This window comes from Hyla sarda, chromosome 1 (assembly GCF_029499605.1).
Source record: "Hyla sarda isolate aHylSar1 chromosome 1, aHylSar1.hap1, whole genome shotgun sequence".
In the NCBI taxonomy this organism is placed as follows: domain Eukaryota; kingdom Metazoa; phylum Chordata; class Amphibia; order Anura; family Hylidae; genus Hyla; species Hyla sarda.
The window spans coordinates 508,988,368-509,012,664 of record NC_079189.1 but is presented as its reverse complement, the minus strand read 5'-3'; the positions used below and the strand labels follow the sequence as shown (position 1 = coordinate 509,012,664).

At 47.0% G+C, this 24,297-nt stretch overlaps 1 protein-coding gene across 6 annotated transcripts in view; it reads right to left on the bottom strand.

The window, feature by feature from the left end:
- CHD1 (chromodomain helicase DNA binding protein 1) overlaps positions 1–24,297 on the bottom strand; it is a 135,412-nt gene that overhangs the window by 27,680 nt on the left and 83,435 nt on the right. For all 6 annotated transcript variants that reach the window (XM_056537549.1, XM_056537544.1, XM_056537545.1 and 3 more), the window contains 2 exons: positions 4,581–4,700; positions 4,344–4,493 (listed from right to left, as the gene is read on the bottom strand). In XM_056537549.1, coding sequence (XP_056393524.1) covers positions 4,344–4,493; positions 4,581–4,700 — 270 coding nt within the window. The remainder of the gene's footprint in view (positions 1–4,343; positions 4,494–4,580; positions 4,701–24,297) is intronic.

The following is a 24,297-nucleotide window of genomic DNA, read 5'->3' as shown; positions in this document are numbered from 1 at the left end:
GCCCTAGACCTCAACCACCACTAAGGCCCAAAGAGCCAGGATGCCCGTACTAAAAAAAAGAGAAGGCACGCCACAGCAGTCTAGGATAGTGTCCAAGACAAGGAGACTAACCGGAGTTGGACTCCAGCAGTCCGAGCAGACAAGAGCACTCCGAAGCAACATCCCGTCAGGACGGGAATGGAGGGAAAAAAGTGGGACCGAGCAGGTACTCCCAGGGTCTGATCACAGGAAGGTCACTCTAGAAGACTGGCTCTAGCACAACAGACACTGACAAGGGAAGGATGAACACAACCTTCCAGGGTGATTGCGCCAAGGGAGGGCCCAGCAAGATACCCCACCTATATAGTGGGAAGAGAGAGAGATGGCTCTATCTAGACAGAAGATAGCGCTCAGCAGTGGAGGGGAAAACGGGGTGGGTGAGAGGGAACTCCGGCACAGACCATGCCAAGCTCCGGATCCCCGTACCCACTGTGGAAGGGGGATTGTCAACTGTGCCAGACACTGTAGTAGCAGGGAAATGCTGCCCTATGGCAATGGGACAAAGTACTGGGTGGACGTAGCCCCCAGGAACCCTACGACAGATGGAGGGATCGGGATCCTGGACACTGGTGCTGGGCAAAGAAACAAAGACATGGCTATGAATGTGAGTAAGAAGCACACGCACACAGCAACCAACAGCGTTGAGGGGAACACTCCATCGTGGTGAAACCCTGGCCCAGATGGGCGCCAACTGAGCCAACCTAGTAGTGTCTATAGCAACAGAGCAGACGCCTGAGCCACCCAGCACAGAAACCTAAGAAAGAAAACTGGAGGCATGGGGGGGCTGAACTGACTGTCGCCCCAAAAGGCGCCATGCCAGAACAGAGGTGCTCAACCGCCGCAGGGCTTTAGAACAAGATCACAGGAAGGCCCGAGGCACACCCCACCGACAGAAGGGAGGGTGGGCTCCACACGTGCAGAGTACCTAAGCATATGTAGGGACACATACATGGTTACCACACGATAGTAGCGGGGTACCAACACTGCAGACACAAAAGAACCGCAGACATCCAAAAGTCTGGCAGTATGGAAGACAGACTCAGCACCCTATGGTGTGTCACAACCATGCCCTTAGCAGACCAACGTGGCACTCTGAGAAAGGGGAACAGAGAGTGCTGTCTCAGATGCAAGAGATGAAGGATGTATGTGTGGCAAGAAATATGCAGACAGTCTGACTTATAGGCATAAAAGTCCAATAAACCCAGAGAGACACACTTTGTTAAACTTCACATGGAAGGAGTTACCTGACTGCAGTCGCGGGAGCGGCAGGAATGGGGGAGGTGACCTGATGGATTAGAAAGCCATGCAGACAGTCTGGCTATCTGGCATAGGGACCATGGCCACACAGGGTCCCGCATTCAGAACCACACACTAAATATGGGTTACCAGCCTTAAGCCGTGAGAGCGGCAGGCATGAAGAGAGAGACTTGGTAAGTAGAGAACGACGCTAATCAGCATGTGGTGCATTGTATAGGGCCCATGGAGCAATATGGGGAGACCCACTTGGAACTACGTCTTTGCAGTGGTTACCTGAACTGCCTCCAGGGTGTAGGAAGTGAATGGTAGTTGACCCGACGTAGCAGTAAACCACGCGGACATCCGTCCGGCTGACTGGTGGAGGATTCCTGAATGCACAGGAACACTCCTTAGAACCTTCCCACAGAAAGTTGGGCACAGGAGAGCAGCCAATCTGATGGGTGACCCGGTGGTATAGGAGACCATGCAGACTAATGACTGGCAGCAGTCCCTTGTGCCTGCAGGAACACCCCCCCCCCCCGCCCCGACAGATTCCTCACACCAACAGTGAGGTACGGGAAGCAACAACCATGCACGTGGAAGCCCAGAGATGGAAGACTGAGGGCGGCGGAAACTGCACAGAAAAGTCTGGCATAACGAGTGCCCCTCCAGGTGCTGGTGATAAGGGGACACAGACAAATAGGCAATAACTGTGCCCCTTTGAAGCATGTGGAAAGGTGGGGAAGTCTAAAAGCCATGGATAGAATCCCCATCACCTTGGGAGATCGGGGAGGCTTAGGAGCTGTGGATTGTATCCCCATCACCATGTATAGGGTCCATAGGACATGCCAGATCACTCCACTGGACACCGCGCACTAGCAGTGAGGTACATAAACTTTGGTCGCAAACATATCAGTCCTTGGAGAAGTGACAGGAGTCAGAGCAAACCAAGCAGACCACTGTCTGGCTTACTGGTATGGGTCGATAGACAGCGGGTCACTCCAGTGGTCACCTTGCACTAGAAGTGGGGTACCGTAATCCAGCTGCGGGGACGGCAGTTGTGAGATGAGTGACAGGCAAAACTACTATCTGGCCTAATGAGAGCAGGTCCAATCCATGTCCACGCAAGGAACACTTCCACGGAAACCTTGCACTGAACGTGGGGATCAGGGGCATGAGCCGCGGATGCGGAGGCCTGTGGAGGAGAGAATAATGTGTACACACCAAGAACATGACAGACATGTCATGGCAACCAGCGGTAGAGGAGAAACAGACCTGTCTGTAGCCCTGGTATCTTCCAAGGGATCATGAAATCTCTGGCAATGACCCGCCACAGCGGGCCACATATGCTCCATGACAGAGTGAGAACCCTGCCAAAAGTAGGTATGCCAGAGACATAACCAATGTAATGTTCCATATCGGGTCCCGTATATGGTGATGGAGACAATAAAGGGGCCACCGGACACCGTCCTAGAAAAAAAAGCCCAGCAGATGAGCTGAAAAGTACAGTGTCCCCAGAAGTCACAACTGCCACTAAATGGCCTGAGACCAGCAGCAGAGATTCACTTTTTTTTTTTCTCACACACACACCTAAATGGCAGAAAGGAAGCGTGGTAACAAGGCGCCGTGCGCTGAAAATGTACGCATGATTCCCGAAGGTACTACGGCTAGGAAGCCTACAACATGTCCTTCATGCAGAGACACTAAGGAATGCTCATGCAGCAGCCCTAGGAGTGGCAACGGTATGGAGCAACGCGCTTAGAAGCGCCTGCTAAGGTGGCGTACAGCTCCGAGGCTAGGGGACAAGAGCGGGCCAGAACGGAAGAGCTCCCGCCGGGTTGTAGCTTAGGGATGCCAACGGAGCTGAACAGATATCGGAGCGCCGCAGACCACGCAATGCAGGAGGGGCGGAGCAAGATGCCGGTGGGGGGCTGGAGGTGCAATCACCACATCTGCAGGTAAGCACCCGCTGGCAAGAGGAATGATCCACGGGGTGCGCGAACCTAGGAAGGAGGCGCTGCCTGGCCTCCAGATCCGTGCGCTCTCAGGGGGAGAAGGGCGGAGCCACGTACTGCCAAAGCCCCCTGAAAAATGGAAAGGAGGCGTTGCCTGGCCTCTTGGTCGCATGCTGGCTCAAGGGAAGAAGGGCGGCCCATATGCAGTCATAACCCTGAATACCCGCTGGCTGAGCCCCCAGCGGGCTTCCGACCACCGCAGTAGGAGAAAACATAGCTGACTGAAAGAAGGAACAGCAAGGCTGTTCAGAGGTGAGCTGGAAAAAAAACGCCACGCCTGTGGAGGCAGCCGCTGCAAAAGGCCGGGAGGCTGTCCTCCATAGGACCTAGTTTGCAGAAACACAGCCCGGGGGTTTGTACATATTGCCTGCGGACACCATCCTTTATACTCACCTCAGGAGTCTTCAACCGGCTTATAGCCACACTGCATCATACCAGGCTAGGATAGCGGGGCGGGCAGGGGGGGGGGGGGGCGGGGGAGACCCGGACCCAGGATTCAACCTCCAGGCGCTGGCCGTTGGCAAGAAGGGGTTGACTGTACATAACTCGATGGCTGTGCCCCTTCCTCGCATATGGGGGAACAGTGAGCGCCATCATGCTCCTGAACCCCTACCTGAAAAAGGGAAACAAAAGGGAAGAAAACCCTAACTAAACAGCCATTACTAAAAAATAATGCCTCCTACTGACACTAGCTAAAAACTGATTATCTCACTTCCAGTCAGCGGGTATATCCTGCCAGGGAGGAGCAGACTTTTTTCCCTAGTGTCAGCGCCTCCTAGTGGCAAGAGCATATACCCATCAGTATAGGTATCCCCCAATAAAAAGTGACTGAGAAAAATGACAAAAATCGAAGGGTACAGACTTCAAATTGAGCCACACTGAACATTCCTAACAGCATCACCTGAATTTGTCAGGTTCATCGCAGTAAAAAATTTCTTTAGGTCATTTAATGTTTTGTTCAATTTTCGTGCTTGTTGCTTTTGGTATAAAGTATAATGTGCCTGTAAGTATGTAATAACTAAATATTTCCAGTATAGCATTTGTTAAACTTACCTTTTCTTCATCTTCATCCTCTTCCTCCTCCTCCTCTTCCTCAGACTTTTCTGAAGTTGGCGGTGAAGATTCACTTTTGACTGCCTCGATTTTGACAGGTTTCACAGTTTTACTTTTCTTTGCTCGCGTTTTTCTCCGTTTTGAATTTCCCTAAGTTACAATTGACATGTTAAGAAAACATGTTAATTTTTTCCCCTTACACACACAGTAGAATATTTCTTATTTTAAATCACTCACTCCTGAAAGTCGCTGTGCTTCTTTTTTAGCAAGGTCCCTGTTGAGAAGTTTAATGAGGTAGTCTGCTCTAGTCTGTAACTGCTTAGCCTGGGGCTTCTTATCTGGATCATCAGGTAATATCTAAAAACAAAATAAAAATATGACTGAGCAAAAACATTGTTGCAACTAAATCATTCTAGCACCACAGTTCATACGAAATTCGCATACATAAAATTATCCATTTGTGTTTCAAAGTTTACTCTGCAATTTACTCTGCAAATGTGTAATACAAAGGCTTTCATATGGATTTTGCCAATAAAATCTGGGTGAAGTCTACTCCACAGCTGCAACTCTGCAGCATGGATTTTTCCAAAGTGAATTAGAAAATCTGTATACTGGAAGAAAAAAAAACTGCATCAAGTTGCCAGGACACAGATTAGCTTAATTGTATGGGGCTAATACAGGACTAAAACAGTGCCAAAATCTGCAGTATTCACAGTCTCTGTCATGAACATACCCTTAGAGCACTGTTTCCCAACCAGGGTGCCTCGAGCTGTTGTAAAACTACAACTCCCAGTCTGGGCGGTATGACCAAATGTGTATCACAGTATTTTTGTAACTAATGGCGGTTCCACAGTATATAACGGTATTCCTCCCCCCCCCCCCCCCCAAAACTAATCATCAGCGCTGCGCTGTCCCCATCGGGGTAAATACTCGCATTTCACCCGCAAACGCTGTCCTCCTCATCCTCCTGTTTGTTGCGGGCCGCCTGCACTGACCCTCTATACTGTACACTGTATCCCTATGCCCGGGCTGCAAAAGATAAACAAAATAAACTAACGCACGTTCCTACGTCGGCCTCACGCTCTTCCTTGGGACGGGAACATCGGAAAGCCGTCAGCCTATCACTGGCCGCAGCAATATTCCGCCTCGGCCAGTGATAGGCTGAGCCCTCTGTCATGTAAGAAGCCGGCTCCTTACATGACAGTGGGCTCAACCTTTCACCGGCTGAGGCAGAACATCGCTGCGGCCGGTGATAGGCTGACAGCTCTCCGACGTTCCCAGGAAGCTGGTCCTTACCGACGGGGAAGATGAGTTAAAGTTTATTTTGTTTAACTTTTACAGCCCGGGCATAGGGATACAGTGTACAGTATAGAGTGTCAGCGCAGGCGGCCCGCAACAAACAGGAGGACGAGGAGGACAGCGCTTGCAGGTGATATGTGAGTATTAACCCCGATGGGGACAGCGCAGCGCTGGGTTGATAATTAGTGGTGGTGGTGGTGGGGGGTGAGAACAGCGCTCGCGGGTCACATATGATTGGTTACCCACATCGCAGCGCTGGGCAGATAACTCATTCATTCCTAGTTTTAAAGCCTAGCAACAAGCTGTCTTCAGCATTGGGGTGACCGAGCCTAGTCGGAAAACTTTAACCCCTTCAGGACCAAGCCCATTTTGGCCTTAAGGACCAGAGCGTTTTTTGCACATCTAACCACTGTCACTTTAAACATTAATAACTCTGGAATGCTTTTAGTTATCATTCTGATTCCGAGATCGTTTTTTACGTGACATATTCTACTTTAACATGGTGGTAAATTTTTGTGGTAACTTGCATCCTTTCCTTGTGAAAAATCCTAAAATTTGATGAAAAATTTGAAAATTTTGCATTTTTCTAACTTTGAAGCTCTCTGCTTGTAAGGAAAATGTATATTACAAATAAAAAAAAAATTTTTATTCACATATACAATATGTCTACTTTATGTCTGCATCATAAAAGTGACGAGTTTTTACTTTTGGAAGACACCAGAGGGCTTCAAAGTTCAGCAGCAATTTTCCACAACATTTTCAAACTCACTATTTTTCAGGGACCAGTTCAGGTTTGAAGTGGATTTGAAGGGTCTTCATATTAGAAATACCCCACAAAAGACCCAATTATAAAAACTGCACCCCCCAAAGTATTCAAAATGACATTCAGTCAGCGTTTTAACCCTTTAGGTGTTTCAGAGGAATAGCAGCAAAGTGAAGGAGAAAATTCACAATCTTCATTTTTTACACTCACATGTTCTTGTAGACCCAATTTTTGAATTTTTACAAGGGGTAAAAGGAGAAAATGTATACTTATATTTGTAGCCCAATTTCTCTTGAGTAAGCAGATACCTCATATGTCTATGTAAAGTGTTCGGCGGGCGCAGTAGAGGGCTCAGAAGGGAAAGAGCGACAAGGGGATTTTGGAGAGTACGTTTTTCTGAAATGGTTTTTGGCGAGCATGTTGCATTTAAGAAGCCCCTATGGTGCCAGAACAGCAAAAAACCCTCACATGGCATACCATTTTGGAAACTAGACCCCTTGAGGAACGTAACAAGGAATAAAGTGAGCCTTAATACCCCACAGGTGTTTCACGACTTTCGCATATGTAAAAAAAAAAATTTTTTTTTCACTAAAATGTGTGTTTCCCCCCAAATTTCACATTTTTCCAAGGGTTAATAGCAGGAAATACCCCCCAATATTTGTAACCCCTTCTCTTCTGAGTATGGAGGTACCCCATAAGTTGACCTGAAGTACACTTCGGGCGAACTACAATGCTCAGAAGAGAAGGAGTCATATTTGGCTTTTTGAGAGCAAATTTTGCTCGGGGGGCATGTCGCATTTAGGAAGCCCCTAAGGTGCCAGAACAGCAAAAAAAACCAAAAAAACACATGGCATACTATTTTGGAAACTAGACGCCTTGAGGAACGTAACAAAGGGTACAGTGAGCATTTGCCCCCCACTGGTGTCTGACAGATCTTTGGAACAGTGGGCTGTACAAGTTTTCATTTTCACGGACCACTGTTACAAAGATCCGTCAGACACCTGTGGGGGGTAAATTCTCACTGTACCCCTCATTACATTCCGTGAGGGGTGTCGTTTCGGAAATGGGGTCACATGTGGGGTTTTGTTTTTTTTGCGTTTGTCAAAACCGCTGTAACAATCAGCCACCCCTGTGCAAATCACCTCAAATGTACATGGTGCGCTCTCCCTTCTGGGCCTTGTTGTGCGCCCCCAGAGCACTTTGCGCCCACATATGGGGTATCTCCGTACTCGGGAGAAATTGCATTACAAATTTTGGGGGGCTTTTTTCCCTTTTACCTCTTGTGAAAATGTAAAGTATAGGGCAACATCAGCATGTTAGTGTAAAAAATTAAATTTTTTTACACTAACATTCTGGTGTAGACCCCAACATTTCCTTTTCATGAAGAGTTAAAGAAGAAAAAGCCCCCCAAACCTTGTAACGCAATTTCCCCCGAGTACCGCAATATCCCATATGTGGCCCTAAACTGTTGCCCTGAAATACGGCAGGGCTCCAAAGTGAGAGCACCATGTGCATTTGAGGCCTAAATTAGGGATTTGCATAGGGGTGGACATGTGGGTATTCTACGCCAGTGATTCCCAAACAGGGTGCCTCCAGCTGTTGCAAAACTCCCAGCATGCGTGGACAGTCAACGGCTGTCCGGCAATACTGGGAGTTGTTGTTTTTCAACAGCTGGAGGCTCTGCTTTGGAAACAGTGGTGTACCGGACGTTCTTATTGGGGGAGGGGGGCTGTGTAGCGGTATGTGTATATGTAGTGTTTTTAACTTATTTTATTTTGTGTTAGTGTAGTGTAGTGTTTTTAGGGTACAGTCACATGGGCGGGGGATTACAGCGAGTTTCCCAGCGCAAAATTTGGTGCATCTCAAACTTGCAGCGAGAAACCCACTGTAAAACCCTCGCCCATGTGAATGTACCCTGTACATTCACAAGGGGGGTGCACCAGCTGTTGCAAAACCACATCTCCCAGCATGCATGGTCTGTTAGTGCATGCTGGGAGTTATAGTTTTGCAACAGCTGGAGGCACACAGGTTAGGAAACACTGAGTTAGAAACAGACAATGTTTCCCAACCAGTGTGTCTCCAGTTGTTGCAAAACTACAACTCCCAGCATGCCCAGAAAGCTGAAGGGCATGCTGGGAGTTGTAGTTCGGCAACATCTGAAGGGCCAGATGTTGCTGAACTAAAACTCCCGGCATGCCTGGACAGTCCGTGTATGCTGGGAGTTGTAGTTTTGCAGCAGCTGGAAAAGCACAGATTGGAGACCATTATACAATGGTTTCCAAACTGGGGCCCTCCAGATGTTGCAAAACTACAACTCCCAGCATGCACAGACAGCCAAAGGCTGTCTAGGCATGCTGGGAGTTGTAGTTTTCAGACTCCTAGAAGCAGCAGTGAAGATCTTCACTGCTGCCTCTCAGGACCATATACTTACCTGCCAGTCCCGCCACTGCTCCTCCACGTGGCCGGTCCCGCGCTGCTCCTCGGTCCCGCCGCTGGTTCGGGTAAGGCCGCCGGTCCCCTCGTGTTCCCCCACCTATGCCGCAGGTCGCCGCAAGACCCCGCAGCCATCGTCCCCCGTTCTGCCCGACTTCAAGGGGCGGGCAGTGCGGGGGATCTGAACTTTCACCCCAGGTCACTGTGATTCGTCCACATGGACCAATCACAGTGATCGCTGACCAGGACCATCAATGGATGGTCCTGGGGGGTGAAGCAGAAGTTGTCCCCTGCTGGAAACAGCGGGACTTCTGCTGGTTAACCCGTGCGATGCTGCGCATCGCCGGGTTGACTGAATGTCCTTTATAAACGTCGGGATGCGCGAACGCACTGCACAACCCGGCGTTTATATATGACATTCTGCGGGAAGGGGTTAAAGGGTACTCCTGTGGAAAACATTTTTTTTATTTTTTTTTTAATCAACTGGTGCCAGAAAGTTAAACAGATTTGTAAATTACTTTTATAAAAAAATCTTTACCCTTCGAGTACATTTTAGCAGCTGTATGCTACAGAGGAAATTCTTTTCTTTTTGAATTTATTTTTTGTCTTGTTCACGGTGCTCTCTGCTGACACCTCTGTCTGTGTCAGAAACTGTCCAGAGCAGCATAGGTTTGCAATGGAGATTTTCTCCTGCTCTGGACAGTTCATGATACGGTGTCAGCAGTGAGCACTGTGGACAAGACAAAAAAGAAATTCAAAAAGAAAAGAATATCCTCTGTAGCATACAGCTGCTAAAAAGTACCCCTTTAAACCTGCTTTTCAACCCATAATAAACCCTACTCAGCTAAGCCTCGTCAACTATTTAAGGACTTTCCCTATATGAGATATACGCTTCTTAAAACCTCGTGTCCCCACATGACCGGTACCTTAGGGAAATACAACGATCCTAGATGACCATTTCTATCAGTCTCTCACAATGTACAAAGCTAACTTCAGTTAGTCATTTTAATTACTTCTCTGCACATTCACTTTAACACTGTGGCTACACAGAATCCTGAGGCTTAAACAAACTTGTTCTTTGGATCAGCATTCAGAAATCCACCAATGTTTTACGACCTGAATTGTCAAAAAGGTCATACACACTTTGTTATGGAAAATTCCCACTCAACATTTTTTAACCACTTAGGGACCCAGGGCGTCCTGTACGCCTGTGGGAATTCCGGTCCATGCCACTCATCGGGTGGGGACCAGACCGGGATGCCTGCTGAAATCATTCAGCAGGCACCCCGTGCAAACCAGTCTGTTAATTCAGAAAGGCGATCTGCAGTGATTCCGGGTCATTCGGTTCTCCGGTGACCCGGAAAATAAGGGGGATTGGGGGTCTCCAAGACACCCCCGATCCCCTTGAAGGGTTAGGGGAGGAGGGGGTTTTAAAGTTTGGTTCCCCGCTCTGCCCACCCATTGTAGTTCGGGCAGAGTGGGGAAAGCGGCGGTGACTGGTGCCGGAGGTCACTTACCGGCGGCGGGCGGTGATAACGTGTGGCAATCCTATGGAGCTGTTTCCTAGCAACATCTGGAGGGCTACTGTTTCGAGATCACTATACAGTGGGCCCTAAACTGTAGCCCTACAGATGTTGCAAAACTATAACTCCTAGCATGCACAGAGAGAAGTTTGCTAGTTTTGCAAAATCTGGAGGGCCACAGTTTAGAGATCACTTTGCGGTGGTTTCTAAACTGCGGCCCTCTTAATCTTGCAAAACTACAATTCCCAGCATGCACGAACAGCAAACGGCTGTCTCGCCATGCTGGGAGTTGTAGTTGTGTGCCTCCAGATGTTGGATAACTACATCTCGGCGATCAGTACATGTTGGGAGTTGTAGTTTTGCAACAGCTGGAGGCACACTGGTTGGAAAAAGGAAATTTTTGTTTACTTACCATAAAATCTCTTTCTCGAAGGATTCATTGGGGGACACAGACCGTGGATGTATGCTGCTGTCTCTAGGAGGTGTGACACTATGGTAATAAAAAATTCTTCTCCTCCTAGCAGGATATACCCGCCTTCAGGCTCTGAGCTAATCAGTTTAAGTTCAAGAGCAATAGGAGGAGACCAATAGGTCAAAGAAAAACCCAAAACTGTCCGAGAACCAGAAGAAAGAAAAAAAAATATATATAACTGAACACACCCTCGAACAGAGAACCAAAGGAAAATCCCAAAAAGGGCGGGAGCTGAGTCCCCCAATGGATCCTTCGAGAAAGATTTTAAGATAAGTAAACAAAAATCTCCTTTTCTCCATCGGCTCCATTGGGGGACAAAGACCGTGGGACGGACCAAAGCCGTCCCTTGGGTGGGCAGATAAGCAGTCAGGCAGACGACCGATCCACTGCCGCCTGCAACACTTTACGACCCAGACTAGCATCAGCCGATGCGAAAGTATGAACTCGGTAAAATCTCGAGAAAGTGTGCAAAGACGACCAGGTAGCAGCCTTGCAAATCTGGAGAACGGCAGGAAAGAGCTGCCAATTCAGACACCCTCCGGATGGAGGTGATAGCAACAAGAAACGCCACTTTCCAAGAAAGGAGGCGGAGACACCTCTCTAAGGGGCTCAAAGGGTGCACCCTGGAGGGCACTCAGAATCAAATTTCATGTCCCAAGGGGGAGAGGGTGACCGATAAGGAGGAACAGCATGCGCCACTCCTTGAAGGAAGGTCCGGACATGGGAATTAGAAGCCAGGGGACGCTGGAAAAGAACAGCAAGGGCCGAAACCTGACCTTTAAGAGAACCGAGAGGCAACCCCAGTTCCAAACCAGACTGCAAAAAGGAGAGAAGACTGGGAACAGAGAAGGTTACAGGGGACAAGTCCTGAGCTTCACACCAACAAAAATAAGACCGCCAAGTACGGTGGTAAATTCTTGTGGAGGAGGGCTTACTAGCCCTGAGCATGGTGTGAATGACTTGGGAAGAGAACCCGAGGGCCCTCAAAACCGCGGTCTCAACCGCCACGCCGTCAAATGCAGTGACTGTAAATTGGGGTGGCAAGGAGGACCCGGAGAGAGCAGGTCCGGACAGAGCGGAAGGCGCAGTGGAGCGTCGTCCAGGAGCCTGACTACGTCGGCGTACCACGACCTTCGGGGCCAATCTGGAGCTACCAGAATGGCGGGGACGTCCTTTGTTTTGAGCTTCCTCAGAACCCTGGAAAGGAGCGGAAGGGGAGAGAACAGATAGGGTAGGGCAACCCTCGCCCAAGGAATCACTAGGGCGTCCACGGCCAGAGCATGAGGGTCCCCGGACTTGGACACAAAAGGAAGGATCTTCTGTTTGTGCCGTGAGGACCGACTGAGGAAGTCCGCTTCCTAGTTGAGCACCGCCGGAATGTGAATCGCCAAAATGACCAGAACCTTGCTTTCCGCCCAGATGAGAATCTTGGCCACCTCGGCCATGGCTGCCGAGCTGCGAGTGTCGCCTTGTCGATTTATGTACGCCACGGCCGTGGCGTTGTCAGACTGGACGCGGACAGGACGGGACTGAAGACGGGACTCCCAATGAAGACAAAGAAGAATCGCATCCATTGTAACCACCTGCCAGTGAAGGGGAAGAAATGACCGCCCTTGAAGAAGGGGGGAGCGGAGCCACCAGAGCAGAGACTGACGGACCCTGCGAGGGAGAACAATCTGACGATCGAGGGACAGAGGAGACCTGTCCCACCGAGACAGAAAAGGTAAAGGGTACGGCCTCCATAGTTGCCACCATCCGACCCAGGACTTCCATACAAGTGCGGATTGAGACTGAGACCTGGGTCCGAAGGGAGCGGACCACCGACAGAAGCGCCAGACGTTTGTCCGGCGGGAGGAAAATTCGGGCAGAGCCGTGTCGAAGCGAAGTCCCAAGAAGGTTAGAGACTGGGTAGGAGAGAGGACTGACTTGTCCCGGTTGACCATCTACCCGAAGCGATCCAGAGTGTGGAGAGAGACGTCCAGATTCTCCAGAGTCTGGGCTCTGGTTGGAGTCTTGATGAGAAGGTCGTCCAGGTAGGGTATCACCGAGACTCCCCACTACCGTAACAGGCCCATCACTGCCGCAAGGATCTTGGTAAAGACCCGAGGAGCGGTGGCCAGGCCAAAGGGGGGACTAGGAATTGAAAAAGCCCCTCCGGAACCGCAAGGCAGAGGTATCGATGATGGCCTGGAAATATTGGGACATTGAGGTAGGCATCCTTGATGTCCACCGAGGAAGAAACTCCCCTTGTTCCAGGGATGCCACCACCGAACGGAGAGACTCCATTTGGAAGCGGCGGATAAAAAGATGACGGTTGAGACACTTGAGGTCTAGGATTGGTCGCACAGAACCGTCCTTCTTGGGAACCACAAAAACATTGGAATAGAAACCCCGAAACCGTTTCCCTGAAGGAACGGGAACGATAACCCCTTGGAAAAGCAGAGACTGGAGAGCCTCTTGCAATTGCTTCGCCAGAAAAGGAGACCGGGGAGCGAAAAAAGCAATCCTTCGGAAGGGAGGTGAATTTGATTCGGTAACCGTTGGACACCACATCCCTGACCCAAGAGTCCTGAATGTGTGAGGTTTAGATGTCTCGAAAAAGTAAGAGATGGCCTGCCACCCGAGAAAAAAAACGCGGGTGGGGGCTTCACGTCATGCAGAAGCGGGTTTGCGGTTGCCTGATTTGGGCGCAAACCGGCCGGACCGGTCCGACTTCCAAGACGGGTGCGTCCGGAACGAGGGAGCCTTGTCCCGCGAAGGCGCCTGTCCGGACCCTTTGCTGGAGCCAAAGGTCCGAAAGGACCAAAAGGAAGAGGACTACCTTTGGGAAGTAGGGCGAGCCTTATTTTGAGGCAACAAGGAACTCTTACCTCCTGTCGCCTCAGAGATAATCTCATCAAGGCGCTTGCCAAAAAGACGGCCACCCGTAAAGGGAAGCTCAGTGAGAGACCTTTTGGAAGCGGCATCCGCATTCCAAGCTTTAAGCCTCATAGAGCGGCGGAGGGCCGCTAGGTGACTCACAGCAAAGGCAGAACAACGGGCTGACTGCATGGAAGCCGCGCATAGGAAGTCCCCAGCTTTAGAACATTGGAGATCCAGAGCAGACAGATCCTCTGAGGGGGATCCCGCTAAGATACCCTGATGGAGCTTTAGGCACCACTCCGACAGAACCTTGGACACCCATGTCGAGGCGAAGATGGGAATAAGAGAAGAGCCAGCTGCTTCAGAGGCAAACTTCGCTAAGCATTCTACCTTTTTGTCCGTGGAATCCTTGAAGGCAGCGGCATCTGCCAGTGTAGTTGCCTTAGAGATCCGGAAGATTGGTGGATCCACTGAGGTAGGGGAAACCACCTTAGTGACAAGGTCCTTGTCAAATGGATAACGTTCTTGAATCGTCTTGATTCCTTGGAACCTCTTGTCTGGATGTTTCCATGCAGATTCCAGAATGGCGTCAAAGTCAGCGAAAGAGCTGAACCTTTGAGGTGCTGGCTTAGCACAATGAAAGGATACGCCTGGAGTGGCATCCGAAGATCCTGGGTCCTCTAAGTGAAAGGTGTCTCTTATGGCGGTCACCAATGAGTTCACCGTTTCAACTGAATCCGAGTGGTACTCTGAGTCAGATGCCGGCTCGGAAGCCTCGTCCGCCAGTTCACCAGGAGAATGTGAACGAGTGGAGGCAGTCCTGGAAAGGGGGCGACCCTGACTGGGTACGCGGCTCTGGCGTGGCAGAGCGGCGACTCCGAGAACGTCCTCTGGTGGAGCGACGTTTGTGCCCAGATGACGGGGGGTGGGACACACGAGGGGGACGCCCACATCTATCTGAAGATTCAATGGAAGAGTCAGACGAGGCACCCCTAGTACGCTTGTAAGAGCGTGAAGTATGTGGAGACTAGGAGTGGGCCCTCTCAGAGGGGTAGACCCCTTCAAGGCAGACACCAGCTCCCGGGAGGCCTCAGCCACCGAACGGGAGACTTGGGTCAAGTCAGCCATATACTGGGTCAGGGAAGAAACCCAGACTGGTGGAGCGGCTGAATCCACCGGAACCGAAATGGGATCTGGGGGAGCAGTGGAGCAGGCAGGGCAAGTGGGCTCAGTAGAGCCAGGCATCTTGGTATTACAGTGCTTACAGACAAAATAAGTCACTGACGTCAGGAGCTTTCTCACCCTAGTCTGTCCCCTGGCAGCTGCGGTGAGGAGAACCTGGCTCCGTGCAGCTAGAGTGACAGAAACAGGCCAGCCAATAGCATATGCGCTCGGGGGATTAGAGCAGGCGACCTACACGCCTGCAGAAACTGCCGGAGAAGTGAAAGTAAGCCGGCGGTCAGAGCGCCCGGCCTGTACAAGCGACACGGCTGTCAGCCGCATATAAGTCGCTGCAGTCAAAGTAACCACACATACACACAGATAAGTAAAACACAGATTACATGCCCCCTAAAATGCCACTGCTCCCCCAGAATAAAAAGTCCAGCACCTGTATAAGCCAGCCCTATAACCTGAAAAGGTGGGCCAAAAACAGGGGGTCTCCGGAGGTTGCAAGTCCGCACCTAAGGAGAAAAGGGGGAAAGTACTTACCTCAGTCAGAAGAACTTACCTAATGGAGTCTTCAGTGAAGTCTTCAGTCAGCTTTTGTCACCTGCATCACGCCTGGCTGCTATGCGCGAGCAGGTAAATCGGGGGACCCGGACTCATGAGCTACCAACCCAGGCGCTGACCGTTGGCGAGGGGGGGTGAACAGCGCATATACTCAATGTCTGTGCCCCCTTACTCGCAATGGGGAAACAGGGAACCGGAGTCCCCGAGTCCCCCTCTGAAAACAGGAAAGAAAAAGGAATAAAAAACTAAAATGTCCCTAACTAGGAAAACAAAAAATCAGAAGACCTGGTCTGGAGAATTCCAGACCATGTCCACCTCCTTCAGACACTAAGCTTAAACTGATTACCTCAGGGCCTGAAGGCGGGTATATCCTGCTGGGAGGAGCCGACCTTTTTTTTTTATTACCATAGTGTCACACCTCCTAGAGACAGCAGCATACACCCACGGTCTGTGTCCCCCCCAATGGAGCCGATAGAGAAAACTGGGTCTACAAGAACATGCGAGTGTAAAAAATGAAGATTGCAAATTTTCTCCTTCACTTTGCTGCTATTCCTGTGAAACGCCTAAAGGGTTAACAAACTTTCTGAATGTCATTTTGAATACTTTGAGGGGTGCAGTTTTTATAATGGGGTAATTTATGGGGTATTTCTAATATGAAGGCCCCCTCAAATCCACTTCAAAACTGAATTGGTCTCTGAAAAATTCAGATTTTGAAAATTATGTGAAAAATTGGAAAATTGCTGCTGAACTTTGAAGCCCTCTGATGTCTTCCAAAAAGTAAAAACATGTCAACTTTATGATGCAAACAAAGTAGACATATTGTATATGTGAAGCAATATATAATTTATTTGGAATGTCTGTTTTCCTTACAAGCAGAGAGCTTCAAAGTTAGAAAAAGGCAAAAAAATTTCATGACATTTTGGAATTTTTCACCAAGAAATGATGCAAGTATTGACAAAAATTTACCACTACACTAAAGTAGAATATGTCATGATAAAAATAATCTCTGAATCAAATTCATAAGTAAAAGCATTCCAGAGTTATTAATTCTTAAAGTGACAGTAGCCAGATGTGCAAAAACATGCTCGGGTCCTTAACCCCTTTAGGACCAAGCGTTTTTCAGTTTTTGCACTTTCGTTCTTTCCTCCTTACATTTTAAAAATCATAACCCTTTCAATTTTGCACCTCAAAATCCATATAATGGCTTTTTTTTGCACCACCAATTCTACTTTGTAATGACATCAGTCATTTTACCCAAAAATCTTCGGCGAAACTAAAAAAAAAAATCATTGTGCGACAAAATTGAAGAAAGAACGTCATTTTGTAACTTTTGGGGGCTTCCATTTCTATGCAGTAAATTTTTCGGTAAAAATGACACCTTATCTTTATTCTGTAGGTCCTTACGATTAAAACGATACCCTACTTATATAGGTTTGATTTTGTATTACTTCTGGAAAAAATAACTACATGCATGAAAATTTATACGTTTAAAATTGTCATCTTCTGACCCCTATAACTTTTATTTTTCCATGAACGGGGCAGTATGAGGGCTCATTTTTAGCGCCATGATCTGAAGTTTTTATCGGTACCATTTTTGTTTTGATCAGACTTTTTGATCGCTTTTTATTAAAAAAAATGTTATGGTATAAAAAGTGACCAAAAATGCGCTATTTTGGACATAATTTTTATGCGCGTACGCCATTGACCGTGCGATACCACATATGTCTTTTTATTTTATTTACACTTTTTTTTTTATGGGAAAAGGGGGGGGGGTGATTATTAGGGAAGGTGTTAAATCACATTTATTAACTTTTTTTTTAAACTTTTTATGCAGTGTTATAGCCCCCTCTAGTGGCATGCACTATTCTCTTACACTGTTCAATGCATTGCCATAGAAATGCAATGATCAGTGTTTTCTGCGCTTGATTGCTCAAGCCTGGATTTCAGGCTTGGAGCAATCAAATGCCGATCGGACAGCATGGAGCAAGGTAACACACCTCCAGCTGTCCTGTCAGCTGTTCGGGATGCCGCAATTTCACTGTGGCGATCCCGAACGCTCCGCTGAGCTAACCGGCAGTGTATTCTCCCGTGATCAACTTTGATTGCAGCGTTTAAAGGGTTAATACCGGACATCAAGCCGATCGGCGATGTCAGGTATTAGCCATGGGTCCCGGTTGCTGATAGCAACTGGGACCCCGCAGATACGAAGATCGGAAGCCGGCCACAGGACGTAAATATACGTCCGTGGTAGTTAAGGTGAACATGGGCTGGGTCCTTAAGGGGTTAATAACCTTTTCCATACTGATGGGAACTTGTATACTTTGAAGTTGTTTCCTAGAAATGTTTCTAAATCTCATATTTATTATTACCATCTGTAGAGAGAGCGTAGGACCCCCAAGCAATAGCGAATGGTTTTGCAGCTTATTACCAGGAGCTATACAACTTAAGTGAAAGTAAGCAAGTCCCCCAACCAGCAATAAATTCAATAGATGCATTCCTAAACAAAGTCACCCTACCATAGCTCTCAGAGGAAGAAAGTGCAGCCCTTTCTGCCCCTTTTAATGCACTAGAGGTGGAAAAATGTGTTCAGACATTAAAAATTTCAAAGGCACCAGGGCCAGATGGCATAATTAACTAATTTTATAAAACTCATATAAAAGCATTACTCCCGCATCTAACAGATCTTTTCAATTCTATACTCAATACTGGCAATATAAGTAAAGAGATGCTGGAAGCAACTATTATCACAATACCCAAACCTGGGAAAACCCCTACGGAACCATCTCACTTTAGACCAATATCCCTATTGAACAGTGATATTAAAATATATGCCAAGTTATTGGCAAGTAGATTGAATGGGGTACTCCTGGACCTGATAGACGTAGACCAGGTGGGCTTCGTACAGGGTCGCCAGTCCCTAGATGGGACTAGGCGCTTTTTAAATATAATTACAAAAGCAGTGACCGATTGGATGCCTTCTTTGCTCCTCTCCCTGGATGCGGAGAAGGCATCCGATCGAGTACACTGGGGCTACTTGAAATCGGTCCTGGACAAATTTAGATTTCCACCTAGATTGGTGTCAGCAATTATGGCCCTGTATTCCTCACCCTCGGCTAGGGTGTGTAATGGGGGGACAAAATCCCAACTATTTAGTATTCCTAATGGCACACGGCAAGGATGTCCAATGTCACCACTTCTCTATGTTTTAATAATAGAACCCTTAGCACAAACCATATGAAATAGTCATGAGATTAAGGGTACAACAATAGGTGCTAAAATTCAAAAGATAGGGCTCTTTGCCTATGATATTTTGTTGTCCATCTTAGAACCTAAACATTCCCTAATCCCCTTGATGTCCACCTTTAGATCAATTTGCAAAAATAAGCTATTATAAATAAAATATATTAAAATCCGTAGCTCTCCCCCTTTCACTGGATAATACCTCTAAAGCCGAATTAATGATAAAAAAATCCCTTTAAATGGTCAGTGGATTCTCTCACATACCTGGGGATTAAACTAAGTCTATCCCCAAGACAATCAGTACTAATTAACATAGGGCTGCTTTGTAACAGACTACAGGCAGATATTAAAACTTTTTCTAAACTAACAATTTCCTGGCTGGGGCGGATAGGAGTAGTGAAGATGGTGTTACTTCCTAAAATATTATATTTGGTCCGTAATCTCCCACTTAAAATCCCTTTTGCTACCATTAAAAAATTACAATCCATATTAACAAAATATATTTGGAAAAATAGTACAGTTCGAGTAGCATCAGAAACACTATTAACACATCAAGAAGGGTGGATTAGGGTGCCCTGACCTCAAAAACTATTACAGAGCAGTCCATCTCACCCAGTTGCAGAAATGGTGGCATAATGACATCTCTGCTAAATGGATACCAATAGAAGCGTGCTTAACCAGGACATCATCTCTGAACACAGCCCTTTGCCAAATCTCTTTGAATAAACAAACAATCCCCACAAGCAGTCCAACTGCAAAAATAAGTATGGGAATTTGGCTGTATGCCCTCTCGAAACATATTAACTACATTAACCATGATAACATTTCTATAAAAGTGATCCAGGAGTCACTTCCAGGCACAGATTTCTCTCTTTGGATTTAAAAAGGTATTACTAAAATTAAACATGTGAGAAATAAAGGCCTCTTGTTGCCGTTTCGACAGATATCCCAGAAATATAATCTACCTTCACATGATTTTTCCAAATATATGCAGGTTCGGCACCTCCTAGGGACATATAGGGATGAACCACAGACCCCGAAAACTGGGTTTGAAAAATATTTTCTTCAATCTAAAGGAGGAAGTGGTTCTATCTCAAAGGCATACACAGCTTGTCAGCTTACCATGGAAGTCTTAGGCCCAAATTTTCTGACAAAATGGGAAAAAGTCCTAGACATTCATATTACACCTGAGCAATGGGCTAAAACCTATGCTCTACCTACAAGCGTATCTCATTGCATTTTACATTTGGAAAATTCACGTAAACTATTGTATCGTTGGTATTATACTCCAACACACATAGCTAAAATCTATCCTAATAATAATGACTCTTGCTGCTGGAGGTGTAGGAAGGAATTAGGCTCACTTATTCATATTTGGTGGACCTGCCCACCAATACAGTTATTTTGGAAAGAAATATATGCTCTGCTAAATACAATACTGCTGAAGCATATAAAGTGGGGGCCTGAAGTAGCTCTCTTAAATATAGGATTGGAAGAACTCCCATATAAAGATAGATTAATAAGCTTTCATGTATTATCAGTGGTACGCACCGCAATAGCTAGAAATTGGAAATCATCGCATGTTCCAAATATAATAGAAATCTTGAATTCTTTAAGTCATGTTTGCAAAATGGAAAGGTTAAGAATGGACAAAATGGAAAGCCCGGTAATGCAGGACAATAATTGTGAGATATGGGACTTTTGGACAAACAGAATAGCAGAAATAAGAGAACGAAGACTAATTTCATAATATGAGGATACGAATAAGTGGAAAACGACCTTAGCAGCAGGCGCTCAGGATCCCAGCAGAAATAGTCACATTCAGGTCATAAAGTGGCAAAGTGCAGCAACTTTATTGATGTACAGCATTAAAACAATGACGCGTTTCGGGGTGAAACTACCCCTTCATCAGATTGGCTGTGGTACATACACAACACAGAACATGTGGGGTTTATATAAGCAAGGCAATTACAAACCAAGATGGAGGATGGTGCAAAGGTTAGAGGTCATCACTCACAAAACAGTAGAATTGTACTGTAAATTGCTTAAACAGAACCATTGTGGGGACTGGGAAGAAAGGATGTATTAGACATAGTGGCCCTCATTTACTATTGTAAACCCGACTTGTTTTGTCGTTTTTTTTTTGGCGCATCTTTGTGTGCGCCATGTCGCAGAAATAGTGCCAGTCTGCGACACGATGCAACATTTTACCCCCGACGGACCCGATGTGGATTCTCCCAAACCCGAAAAAGGGGCATAACCCGACATTTCTGAGCTTTCCCACGTATTTATAAAGGTTTCCAACCCGAATTTGTTGAATTGTCGTGGATTTTTTCCCGACAACTCAGAGGAGTTGGAAACCAAAACCAACAAAACCCAGTGCGACAAACAGGATGCGACATAATAATAAATACCAGGGGAAAAAAGCAGTCGGGTAAGTAAGCAACATAGACTTACAACCCGATTTTCTAAGTATATGAGGGCCAGTGTGTAAAAACATTGAAAATCAACACTGAAAGAACTGTAACAATGTATAGTGGTGAAATACTGTTAATGTGTGAAGAATTACATCCGGGAGAGGTGTAACCGAGGCTTGGTTCACACAGGTTTGTGCGTGTCACGGCAGTAAACACCGGCACGCTGGGGCTCCGCTGGATGGCAGAGATGTGTTGCTATGGACGCCTTTTACTAGTGTGGCAGACGCGTCCATAGAAGCAGTCAATGTGCAGGAGAAGCGGGCGGGGATCGTATCTCTCGCGCACATCGTTCCCTGACAGCTGATTAGCGTGTCTGTAAGGGGAGAGTGAAGGAAGCTGAATGAAAGGTTTTCATCTGTGAGGGGCTGCATGGAGCGCATCTGCACCACGGAAAGTTGGGTGCAGTATACGCTACCTCATAATGGATCGCAGGGAGGAAAAAAGTATGCATATCGCGCCCAGCTTTGCCAATCTATTTGTGGGACGCTTCGACGAAAGTTATATTTTTAATCGTCACCGTATTTATCGGGGGTATATCACGCATCGGCCTATAGCACGCAACCTCATTTTACCAAGGATATTTGGGTAAAAAAAATTTTTTAGACAAATATCCATGGTAAAATGAGGGTGCATGTGTGTGCATGCGTATCCCCCTATACACCCCCAGGAAAGGCAGGGGGAGAGAGGCCGCCGCTGCCCGCTTCTCTCCCCCTGCCTTTCCTGGGGTCTAGAGCCCTGCTGCCAGCCCTTCCCTCCCGCTGGCTATCTGCGCCACTGCCCGTTCTCTCCCCCTGACTATTGGTGCCGGCGCCGATAGCCAGGGGGAGAGAAGCGGCGCCGGCAATGGGGCAGCGGCGCCGATAGCCAGGGGGAGAGAAGGGGCAGCGGCACCCATTGCCGGCGCCGCTGCCCCGTTGCCTCCCCCATCCCCGGTTGTATAATTACCTTTTGCCGGGGTTGGGTCTGCGCTGCTTCAGGCCTCCGGTGTGCGTCCCATGCGTCATTACTATGCACTGCATGGCACGGCGCAATGACTAGTGACGTCATTGCGTCTCGCAGCGCATAGCAACGACGCAGGGGACGCACACCGGAGGCCTGAAGCAGCGCAGACCCGACCCTGGCAACAGGTAATTATACAAGCGGGGATGGGGGAGGCAACGGGGCAGCGGCGCCGGCAATGGGTGCCGCTGCCCCTTCTCTCCCCCTGGCTATCGGCGCCGCTGCCCCATTGCCGATAGCCAGGGGGAGAGAAGGGCCAGCAGCAGGGCTCTAGACCCCAGGACAGGCAGGAGCAGAGAAGCCGGCAGCGACGCGCCCGCTTTAAATCATTGAACTGCAGCGGCTTATCGGCATATAACACGCAGGTAGACTTAAGGCTAAAAATTTTAGCCTAAAAAGTGCGTGTTATACGCCGATAAATACGGTATTTATTCCACCATTGTAAGTACTATAAACGATATATAGACAATATTTTTATCATTTGGGATGGCACTAATACCGAGTTAAGTGTATTCTTACAAAATCTTAATGCTAATACGTGGAGCTTAAAATTCACCCACCAAACTTTTGATAATGCAGAATTTCTAGATGTCTCGGTATTTCACTCTACTGACAGTAAAATAGGCACGAAGACGCACTTTAAAAATGTCGATAGCAATAGCTATTTACATTTTGAGAGCTCGCATTATAAAAAATGGCTGCTCAATGTGCCATACGGCCAATTCAAGCGGATATGAAGAAACTGCATGCTAGAATCAGATTATACAAAACAAAGCAACATTTTTAAATCCAGGTTTTCCGCTAAGAAATACCCTTCTAACATCATACATGCGGCAAGCAAAAAGGCCAGCCTATTGACACAAACTGAACGTCTATTCAAATCCAAATCCAGTACTCAGAGTAGTGAAAATGCCAATTATGAAAGATCCTGCAATTTTATCACCACCTTTTCGAACAATGCCACCCAAATTAGATCTATTCTTACAAAACATTGGGATATCCTACTTAATGATCCCTTCCTCCGATCCATCCTTCCATCAAAACCTAGAGTCACTTATCGAAGAGCAAGGTCTCTGAAAAATATACTTGCCCCTAGTAATCTGAAAAATGTAAATAAAGAAAAAAAGTTGACATTTCTCCACAAAAACGGGTGTTTTAAATGCAACCATACACGATGCAAATGCTGTTCTTCCCTTGCACATGGAAGAACCTCTTTTATGTCCAATAGCAGTAAAGACACTTTCCAAATTAAAAGTTATATGACATGTGATTCGCAATACATCATATATCTCTTGGAGTGTACTTGCAGCCTACAGTATGTAGGCCGCACCATCCAATGTCTCCGTAACCGTATGAACAAACATCGGAGCAACATAAGTTTGAACTACCAGTTACACAGTGTCTCGAGACATGCCGAAACACACCATTGAGGTAATTTTTCTGATTTTACAGTAAGCTGCATCGAATCTATTGATACTGATGTCCCCCAGAGGTTTAATAGACTACGACAGCGAGAACATTTCTGGATATTCACGTTAAGTACTTTATTTCCCTCAGGTCTTAACGAATGCATAGAGTGTAACTTATAACTTGTTTTTAATATTTATTGTTGGTATATCTATATAACTAACTATGTATTTTCATGTCATTTGCATCTCTGACGCATTTTACATTCACATATTTTCTTCCTCCCCATTGTCAACCCTATATAGATTTTTTTATCTTATTTTACACCACTTCCATAGTATTATTATTATATTAATTTTACTTTATATATTTATCGAATGTTTACAGCCATATTCATTTATATAATTTTTACTTCTATTGGTTATACCTATTCAGTATTTACAGCTATAATTGTTTTCACATAATTTTTATAGCTATTTATATACTTACTATTATATATTTTATATGGAGATATCTTTAAATCCCTGTTATCTAGCAATAGCCCTTTGTATACACCTAATCCAGTATATATTCAGCCACTATTTATGTATATTACTATTGCACCCAGCTTTCCTGGGTGCAGATATGCATACTTTTTTCCTCCCTGCGATCCATTATGAGGTAGCGTATACTGCACCCAACTTTCCATGGTGCAGATGCGCTCCATGCAGCCCCTCACACATTCAAACCTTTCATTCAGCTTCTTACA